Source organism: Prionailurus viverrinus, chromosome B3, assembly GCF_022837055.1.
Source record: "Prionailurus viverrinus isolate Anna chromosome B3, UM_Priviv_1.0, whole genome shotgun sequence".
NCBI lineage: Eukaryota > Metazoa > Chordata > Mammalia > Carnivora > Felidae > Prionailurus > Prionailurus viverrinus.
The window spans coordinates 125,991,954-126,003,152 of record NC_062566.1 but is presented as its reverse complement, the minus strand read 5'-3'; the positions used below and the strand labels follow the sequence as shown (position 1 = coordinate 126,003,152).

The window sequence follows — 11,199 nt, the reverse complement described above, 5'->3', positions numbered from 1 at the left end:
AAAAATAGCATATGTAACACATAACTCTTTAGATATAAAATTTTAATAAAGAAAATGTGAAAAATGTGAGTAGTCAATTGACTTAAAGAAATGTCAGTAATAAAAAAAAAAAAAAGAAAATTGAAAATACTTGGTCCAAAAATCAAAAAAACAAAAATATATAGGTAGAACGACATTGAATGATTAAAATAATTTTTAATGGCATAAGACTCCAATTTTATTACTTTTTTAAACTTTTAAGAAATAATTTTCTTGGTATTTACCAAGTAAGTACCTCACACAGGTAAAAAGAATGAAGACTTTCAGCTCATTTTAACCCCACTTTTGGTATTACTGGATTCAATTTGCTAATATTTTAATTAGATTTGTGAAATAATACCTATTAGAGAAATTGATCTATAGTTTTTTCTTTTAATATCCTTGATAGGGTTTGATATAAAGATTATCCTCACTTCAAAAAAAAGGATCTAAGAATGATTTTATCTTTATTAAATAGAAGATTTTGTATTTTTCCCTTTCTTAAATATTTTGAAAGATTTGCTAGTGGAATCATCTAAATCGGGAGATTATTGTGAGATTATTAAAATAATGAATGTAATGTTCTGAAAAGAAAAAAAATGCTATTGAGATTTGTCTATTTCTCCTTTTAGTACTGTTAAGTTATATTTTCCTGAAATTGCATCATCTAAATTGTCAGATTAATATACAGTTTCAATTTTATTTATTTATTTATTTATTTATTTGTTTGTTTGTTTATTTATTTTCACCAATAGGATTTTTTATCTGTCACCATTAAATGTCTGAATTTCCCACAGATTCTTGGGCTTGTGGCTCAGACCCATCAGCTTGTTCAGTTTTAGCACTGGTCTCATCTCTAGTCGCTTTTCCAGAACTACTACCTCTACCAGAAAGGTCCATAAGCTTTCCCAGTTCAAACCTGGGCTTCTTCAGCATTTTTACTTTTCTAGCAAAGATATCATGGAGTGGATAAGTAGATTTATAAGCTTTTCCTATGTCTCTTTTTGATGCTGTCGGATGCTGATTGACTTTTTTTTAAGTCATTTGAACCTCTCAGGTCATGATATGCATTATCTTTTTTTCGAAATTTGGTGGACCAGTTGGAACTGAGCATAAGAAGTCTTCCAAATCTGATTGTTGCATTTTTTTAGTAAAATCAACACAAAATACACAAGGCAAATAACCATCGGTAGTCTTAACATCAACATGAGCTTTAATCATGGTCTACCATTTTTGACCATGGAACACATTTTGTCAGGGTTAAAACGCATGCCATGAAAATTAGTCAGACAGTTTTTGCTCTGTTCATCCTCAGCAATTTGCTTGATTTTTCTAAGTGTAACTTCAGCATTCTGCAGATCAGCAAGGCTCACCTCCAAAACATTACCATTGAGGCCATCAGATGCCATTTTGCTTCCTTGAGCTCTCACGACTTGTGTTTTTCCAATATTTCTTACATTGAACATAGCTGGTGCTTTCACATCATGCCAATCTTTCTTAGAAAATGGGTCAACTACTCTCTTCTGGGCTCCCTTTTGCCACCTTTCATTAGGCCCTTGCTCTGGTGGAACATATATTCTTTACATTTCTAATGTCTTTAACATCTGAATATCTTTAAGCTCTATCTTTAATATCTAATATATTTTTAAAGTTTATTTATTTATTTTGACAGAGATAAAGAGACAAAGAGCACATGCACAAGCAGGGGAGAGGCAGAGAGAGGAGAGAGAGAATCCCAAGCAGGCTCCACACTGTCAGTGCAGAGCCAGACATGGGGCTTGATTCCATGACCTGAGTCGCAATGAAGAATCATATGCTTAACCAACTATGCCAGCCAAGCATAATATCTTTCTCATATCTTTCTGATAGTATAGATTTATCACTTTTCCCCCTTAATTAGTCTTACTAAATTATTATTTATTTTGTTATGTTTTCCAAAAATTAAATCTTACTTTATTGGTTTCCTTTACAAATAGAGGGAAAGATGCTTACTTTATAATTTAATACATTTTCTTTTATATTTACTTTTTCTTTCTATTTTCTTTGACCATCTTAACTTCAAGCTGGTGCAGTCTGCCTTTCACCCTCTCTTCCAAATACTTCACAAAAATAAGTGTTGTCAAATTTAGCAAGACCACCACATTCCTATCTCCATATGAATTTTTTTTAAGAATGTTGGAAATAGGTTGTTGATCATCATGTTGCAATTAAATATATAATATAGTGACTTAGAATATAGCCTCTGGAGGCAAAATTTCTGGGGTTGAATTCTTGCTCTGCTGTATGACCTTACGTAAATTGCTTTACCTCTCTGTGTATAGTTTTCTTTATCATTAAAATAAATATTCCAAACGTAATATGGGATTGAGTTGATACATGTAAAATTCTTAAAACAAGCCTGGCACATATTTAAATTCTTAATGTATGTTTGCTATCATTATTATATCCTCATGTTTGTTTTCATCTAAGCAGTTGTGAAAATTACAGTGCATATCCATTTCCAAAACTTGGTCACTCTCAATAGGTGGTTTTCAAACTTTCATTTATGTCTGAATCATCTGGGTTTATTTCTAATATGTTTTGGGTCCTAAACAAAATATTTTAATTTAATAACTCTGGGTAAGATTCAAAAATCATTTTTCCAATAATTACTCCAAAGTTCTCGTGTAGGTGGTTTACAGAGTACATTTTAAAATCCTTGCTGATGATGATTATCTCCTTGACCAAAACGTAGTCAGATTTTTTTCAACTATGCCTCCATCTTGGCCTATAAAGACGTGAACAAACATTACTATAGTTTGTAACAGCTCAAGTCAGTACCCTTAGGATGTCTCTAGACCCTCTTCAAGTACCTGCTTGAGCAAACTCAAGGCTGCCAAAAGAATTTACTCTGTTGCTGCCAATGTCTGAGGATAGGGCCCCTGTTTCCCAGTCTCTGCAAAGGGAGAGGCTTACATTTGGTAAGTGCCAGTTAGAAAACCCAGATGGGTTTCACTTGGACCACCTCCCTCTGCTTTTTGTGAGTTTTCACTTCCCTGACTGCTGGAGCCCCTGAAATTTCCACTCCCTCCTCTCTATTCTCTTTTCAAACATCCCATCACCTCTGAACAAAGAATGGAGCTCAGCACTTGCCCCTACAATCCGTAGTTATTGAATAAAATCTGTTCTCCTTGAAATTAACATATGGTGGTGTTTATCTTTGACACTGTCCTACAATTAGCACTACTTTAATGTAATTTTGAAATAAATCGAATGATGTAAGACTCTCAAATTTTATGCTTTTCTTTTTGTTTGGTCCTGCTACTAGGTAACTATGTGCTTTATAAACCTCCCTGGTGGGGCGCCTGGGTGGCTCAGTAGGTTTAACGTGGGACTCTTGATTTTGGCTCAGATCATGATCTCGGTTTTGTGAGTTGAAGCCATGCGTTAGGCTCTACATTGACAGCATGGAGCCTGCTTGGGATTCTCTCCCTCTCTCCCTCTATGGCTACCCCTCCCCCCACTCACTCTCTGTCTCTCTTAAAATAAATAAATAAACCTAAAGAATAAAATAAACCAACCAGGTGATTGTTACTGGACAAAAATTTTAAACCCATAAAATCTAACTGTGGCCTTGTTCTTTTTTACCATTAATGTGAAGAGTTTAATTTTGAACTCATTTTTGTTCAATTTATCTATAAGCCCATCCTTATACCAGGACCATGCTGCCTTGCTTCGTGTAGATTTATAGCAAGTTTTGAAATTGGAAAATGTTAAGTGTTTGACATTATTCTCCCGTCAAGTAGTTTTGGCTACTCTCGGTCCCTTGCATTTCCCTATAAACATTAAAATATTTTTTAAAGTTTTTATTTATTTTTGAGACAGAGAGAGACAGAGCATGAGCAGGGGAGGGGCAGAGAGAGAGGGAGACACAGAATCTGAAGCAGGCTCCAGGCTCTGAGCTGTCAGCACAGAGCCTGACTCAGGGCTCGAACTCACACTGTGAGATCATGACCTGAGCCAAAGGCAGACACTCAACCGACTGAGCCACCCAGGCACCCCTCCCTATAAACTTTAAAAACAACTTGGCAATTTCCACCAACAAAAAGGCCTGCTGGGGTTTTGAAAGTGACTTAATTATATCTATAGATCAATTCGTGACAAATTGCCATCTTAAGACATTTAGTCTTCTGATTCATGGACATGGAATGCCTCTCCATTTATTTAAATCTTCCTTCTCGCAGAGGCATTTTGTAATTTTCAGAACACAAGTCTTGTACTGCTTTTGTTAACGTTACTTCTAAATATTTTATTCATTTTTCATGCAATTGTGAATGGAATTGTTTGTCTTATTTCATTTGCAAATGTTCACTGCTAGTACAGAAATTTAATTAATGTTTCTATATTGGTGTTAAATCCTGTGATCCTGATACTGACATTATTTTAAAGCTTTAGTCGTTTTTTGTGATTTATTTGGATTTTCTACATACAGAATCAGGTCATCTGCAAATAAAAAAATCTTATCTCTTTCTTTCCAATTTAGATACCATTTATTTATTTATCATTTTCTTCTGTTTTTCTGTTTTATTTCACTACCTATACACCTTCAACACATGCAGTGTTGAATAAAAGTGTTGAGAGCAGGCATCCTTGCTTTTTTTCCTGATCTTAAGAGGGAAGCATTTGGTATTTTACCATTTTAAACTAAAATTTTCACTGTAGCAGTGAAACACCAAATGCTTCCCTCTAAAATCAGGAAAAAGCTATAGCTTTTTTAGCTATAAGACTTTTATAGATATTCTTTATCAGTTTTAGGAAGTTCTCTTCTATTCCTAACTTGTTGAAAATCACCATCCATGGATAAAAGATTTTTCAAAATGTATTTGTGCATTTATCAATATGATCATGAGGTTTGGTACTTTAGTTTATTAATATGGTGCATTACATTAGTTGATTTTGGGATATTTATACCAACCTTCCATTCCTGAGATAAACCTCATGTGGGCATGGCGTGCATACCATCATTTTTGTGTGTGTGGCTGGATTTATTTGCTAATGTGTTCCTGAGGATTTTTACATCCATATTCATGAGATCTATTGGCTAGTACTTTTTTCCCCTATTGATGTCTTTTGATTTTCCTCTCTGGTAGGATTACGTATGCAGTTGCCTCACAAAATGAATTAGGAAAGTATTCCCTCCCTCCTGCTCTGCTTTTTCTAAAGAAAATTTTCCATTTCTGTTACTTCTTTTTCTGGATGAGTTCAGGAGGCATGGTTATTACTTGCTTCATATAATGATTGATTAAATCACCAGTGTAGACATGGGAGCCTGGTCTTTGTGAGAAGATTTTTACTCACTAATTTAATTTCTTCATTTGTTACACATCTATTCACATATTCTTTTCTTATTGTTTTTCTTGTTGTTGTTCAGATTTATCCACATTGTCCAATTTGTTGGCAAAATGTTATTCATAATATTCCCTCTGATCTTTTTAATTTCTGTAAAATCAGTAGTGATAGCCACCCTTTTATTCCTAGTTTTGTTAATTTGTCTATTGTCTTATTTTCTTGCCAACTCTAAAAACTGTTTGACAAGTTTGTTGATTTCTTTCAATAAAATTTTGGGGATTCACTTTTATGTTATTTTTTTGTATTTGGTATCATTTATTTCTTTTCTAATCTTATTTCCTTCTTTTTGTTTGTGTTGGGCTTAATTTGTTCTTTTATTTTCTAGCTTTGTAAAATGAACTCACAGGTTATTGCTCTGAAATATTCCTTTTCTAATGTAGGCATCTCTGTTATAAACTTTTATGTAAGCCCTGTTTTAGATACATGCCGTTAATGTTTATATGTTGTGTTTTCATTTTGTTCAACTCAAAATATCTTCTGATTTCCTTTGTGATTTATTCTTGAATTCATTGTTTGTTTAGAAGTATGCTAGTTAAATTCCAAATATTTTTAAATTTCTCAAGTTCTCCTTTTTTTGATTTCTAATGTAATTCCATGGGGATCAAAGAACATATGTTGTAGGAATCCAATTATTCTAAATTTATTGAGAATTCCTATGACCCAGAACTTAGCCTTTCCTGGAGAATGTTCCATGTACTTTTTTTTCTGCTGCTATTGGATAGTGTGTTCTATAAATGTCCATTTGCTCATCTTCATCAGTAATGTCTTTTATGGTCTTATGTCTCGAGTCCTTAAGAGTCTTGCTGATTTTCACTCTAGCTGAGCAGGCTATTGTTGGGAGTAGGGCATTGAATTCTCCAAATAATTTTGTTAAATTTCTTATTTCTCCTATACATTGTGTAAATCTGCTTCATGTATTTTTTAATCTTTTGCCAGGTGCGTGTGTGTTTGTAATTAACATACCTCCCAAGTGAATTGATGTTTTATAATTAGAAAGTGTCCATATTATATCTAAAAACAAATTTTTCCTAATGTCTTTTTTTTTAATATTTATTCATGTTTGAGAGGCAGAGAGAGGCAGAGTGTGAGTGGAGGAGGGGCAAAGAGAAAGAGAGACAGAATCTGAAGCAAGCTCTGGGCTCTGAGCTGTCAGCACAGAGCTCGATGTGGGGATCCAACTCACCGATGGTAAGATTATGACCTGAGCTGAAGTCCGACAGTTAACTGACTGAGCCTCCCAGATGCCCCTGATTAGTTTTTAATCCATACATGCTTGCTACCATTATTGACATGGCCGGATTTATATTTACTATTTTGCTATTTGTTTCCTGTATGCTTCATCTTCTCTCCATCTCTCTCTCTCTCTCTCTCTCTCTTTCTCCCTCTCTCTTTCTGTCTCTTTTACTTCCTTTCTTGGTGTTATGTAGATAATTAATGTTCCATTTAAATTCTTTTCTCAAATTATTTTCTGTATTTTTTTTTCTTAGCTGTTGCTCTAGGAGTTACAGTATACTTCTTAATGGGTCAAAAATTCTAGTTTCTTTACATATCTCATCCTGTGTTGTTAGCAGCTGGACTTAAAAAAAAATTTTTTTAGTGTTTATTTATTTTTGAGGGGGGGGGAGGGGCAGAGAGAGAGGGAGATACAGAATCTGAAACAGGTTCCAGGCTCTGAGCTGTCAGCACAGAGCCCAACCAGGGCTCGAACTCATGGACCATGAGATGATGACCTGATCCAAATTCAGACGCTCAACCGACTGAGCCACCCAGGAACCCCAAAAGCTGGACTTGTAGAATTACACTGCAGTAATATTGCAATAACTCTAGACTCTGAGTCCCATGTTTGTTTATTTGGACTAATTTGTGGCCATGTCTCTGCTCAGTTACTTGTTTCTGTTTTTGTCTTCTTTAATTCTTGTTTTTATTTTTAAGGTCAGCTTCTTTGATGTAGCTTTTGGGTCAACATAGCTTAGTTTTCATCCAGTGGTTGTTCAGAGTTTATGCTCACACACTTTGAAAGAGTAGAACTCTCACATTTTGCCCATAGATCTCTTAAAATTCAGTAGCTCATTAGGGCTCCTCTGCTCTTTTCTAAGTTTGCACACAGTGTTGTGCATGCAGCCTTTCTGGCAGTGAGCCTCCTAGTCCTGAGGCCATGGCTTGCACTCCTAGGTAGAATGTCTGGATGACAGAGCTGGGATGGGTAAGAAAAACGCCGCCCCGGACTAAACTCCCACAATCCCTCAAGGTGTTTATGGATGTTCAGTTGAGATCCTTAAAGTCATGTTTCTCATTTGTTGTATGCTTTTGGTCAATTTCCAGAGCCCTTAAATGGTTATTTTTGACAATTTGTCCAGTTTTTATCATTGCTTTTTGGAGAGATATTTTGTCATTTTCTTCAATTTGCTGTTCCAGAAGCCTCACGTTGTTCTTTTAAAGCTACTTTAGATTAAGTTTGGGATTATTTTTCCTCCGATTTTTTTCTTGGAATGAAATACAAGTATTTAAACTTTCTCAATTATATTTGAATCCCAATTGTTATCTACATTGAGGATGACAACGGTGTTTTTTCTTATAATAAAATATATTTAATTTAATCGAATAAAAATATATTTATGGTTTTTTTCTCCTCAAGTACCTTATGTATAGAAACATATCTAAACCCCTTTGACCTAATTTCAAGATGTCTTTACAAATTTATATTTTTCTGTAAAGGTTCATTTTCCTCTGATAAAAAATGTACAGAGGTGTTTTATATAAACAATATATACAAGAAAATGTCATACTATTTGAAATATTCTCAAAATTGGAATATTAAGACAGATCGCACAATTCTTAGATGAAAACTGGAAAACATTCACCAGGCTTTTTAATTTTCTGGTGAAATTTCTATCTTAGAAAAATGCCATATGGAGCTGGGGAAAAGTGTGCCTTTAATAATCAAATGCATTAATCAAACATTAATTTTTGCTAACGTGGGTAGAGAGATCGTATTATGATTCTATGTCATATGTTTGATTATACAAACAGGAGTGCAGCACAGTTCTGTCTGAAACTCTATGATTTGTTGACTAAAAGAGAAATTCTCATCATAAAAATCTCAGGAAGTCTTGTAGCTACTTAATAAAGATTGATGTCACCTTGATGTGGGTGGTGTCACTAAAGCTGATTTATACTATCAATTCTTTCTCAACTTTATTTTTTCTTAAGTAGATTCCTGTACTGTTGTTAGCATATGTAACATTCAGTCTTGTAAGAATTAGAAGCTGGAATGGTTTCAATAAATGGCTAAGAATTTTACAACTAATAATACTGTTCAAGTTCACTTTTCAAGTTCAATTATGAAGTTATTCAGTCACCCAGTTATTCAGCCATCCAGTTCTTCATGCCATTATTTGATTATGTATAACTTTAAAAAGGATAAATTGAATAAAATTTTATATTTAAATTTAAATATTGAAATACCTGGTACATTTCAAGGCACATAAAATAGGCTGAATCATTCTGGAAGACATTTTGTCCCTAAATCTCTGTAAGCCTTTTGAGCTTTTCAGAGACCAGCTTCTTCCTCACCTCCTTTAGCCATGCTTATCCTAAGACTGTCTTTCCGTATTGAAACATGCCAGCTTTTATATCATCTCCAGCAGACTTCCTTTTATTTATTAATGTATTTATGTATATCTTTATTTATGCATTTATTTATTTAAAGTTCATTTATTTCGAGAGAGAGAGAGACAGAGAGAGAGAGACAGAGAGAATCCCAAGCAGGCTCAGTGCTTTCAGCTCAGTGCCTGACACAGGCTCAATCTCAGAAATGGTAAGATCATGACCTGAGCCTAAATCAAGTGTCAGACGCTTAGCTGACTAAGCCACCTAGCCACTCTTCCAGTAGATATCTTTTTTTTTTTAATTTTTAATGTTTGTTTATTTTTAAGAGAGAGACAGAGTGCGAGCAGGGGAGGGGCAGAGAGAGAGGGAGACACAGAATCCGAAGCAGACTCCAGGCTTTGAGCTGTCAGCACAGAGCCCAATGCGGGGCTCAAATTCAGGAACCACGAGACCATGACCTGAGCCAAAGTCGGATGCTTAACCAAATGAGCCACCCACGTGCCCCCCTTCCAGTAGACTTCTTAACTAACCTGTCAGTATTGTGAATAACAGTTCACAGTTGTTTTAGAAATGAGAATTTCAGCCTCAAAATTTATTTATTCAAGGATGAAACTGGTTAATGGGACTTCTTATGTAAAGTATAATTTTAGATTCTTTCACATATTAGGTTCATTTTTTCTCATCTCCTTCCCTGAAACAGATTCTCTACTCTTAGTGCAGAAACTGAGAGACAAGAAGTAAGCTATCCGAGGTCTGATAAATTTTCTAATTCATGCTTATCTGATTGCCAAACTCACATTCTCCCTAAGTTCATGTTGCATAATAAGTATTAGCTGAGTACTTATTACGCCCAAGTTTGTATACCAGGTTTTTTAGGTTTCTTTGTAGAGATTTCTTACTCAAATCTCTTATTCAGTAAGAAACAAAAGTTCAGATAAAAAATGATTTGAACCTGTTTTTCTGCTTATTCCAACATCACACATTTATAAAACATTCTCTGGAGCCTTATTGCTTCCCAGAAAAATACATACCAAATACTGACCTATCATTACTCAGAAAAAATGAATCCAGCTTGTTTCCCTTAAGTACTGAGTGTGGGCAGTGACGTACCAGCTTCACGAGATTTTATTCTAACACTTAGATTACAACGATGGTAACAATTTTTTCATAGTTTTTCTGTATATGGGTAGAACTCTGGGCATTCGTCCTGGATTTAAAATTTACTAGCATTTCTATTTTTATGCTTAGTAAAAAAATCACCTTAAAATAAATCCGCTTCCATTTTGAATAACAAAGCCAAAGACTTATATTCCAGCTTTACAATAAAATGTGGATTTCCCTTTAACATCTTGCATTTCAAAAAGCTGAACAAGATGACACTTAGAAAGACATTCCAGCCAGCTAATTAGTTCATGGGGGAAAGTTCAACACTAGAACACTCTTTGGATGTACTGTATTTTTATTTGATTATGACCAGGATTCATTTTCATTTAATTTGCCAATATGCCTCTCAGTGTTTTATTCTTAGGTAAACAAGTGACTGTAGACATGTTGAGTCAATTACTCCTATTTTGTTCCTAAATTGGCATTAATATAGTAGCCGGATGGAAATGGTCTCATGGTTGCTGACACATTATTAATGACCAGTGAGGCAAAAAATGTTGCCATAGCTGTATTTATTTGTTTCTACGCTTGAGAGCGATGGGCTTGATCAGTCTCATGTTGCATGTTGTTTTTCCTTTTTGGAACCCACTGTCAGCATCCTTTTACTGATAGCAAAGTCAGCTTCACATCTCCCAGCTCTTTGGAGGCAGAGTCAGGGCACAGGTAAAACACTTTTTAATGCCTTTGCTCCCGTTTCGGATTTCCACTAACAATGCTTCATAGTTTGGGACAACATTCTAACTACAGCACACTGTAACTTTTTTTTTTTTTTGATGGGATATATTCCATCAACAGGCCATATCACATCTTCATGAAACTTAATGGTCAAGTACCTGATGATTACCTAAAATAGCCTTAAATGCTTAAGACTAAAATTTCAGTATTGAAGTTAAGACTCAAGCTCTATGGCTATAAGATCTGAGATTTAGTCACAACTGTTCCACTTCATCAATGAGTTAACTTGGGCACATTACTGAATTAATTAGGCACATTGCTTAAACTTTATCTAAGATTTTTCAT

At 34.6% G+C, this 11,199-nt stretch overlaps 1 protein-coding gene across 1 annotated transcript; it reads right to left on the bottom strand.

Moving 5' to 3' along the window:
* Positions 1-792: 792 nt before the first annotated feature.
* LOC125168143 (40S ribosomal protein S3a-like) lies at positions 793-8,992 on the bottom strand. Its single transcript, XM_047863063.1, is given in 3 exon segments — positions 793-1,105; positions 1,357-1,579; positions 8,980-8,992. Coding segments are annotated over 3 exon segments (549 nt in total).
* Positions 8,993-11,199: the final 2,207 nt, after the last annotated feature.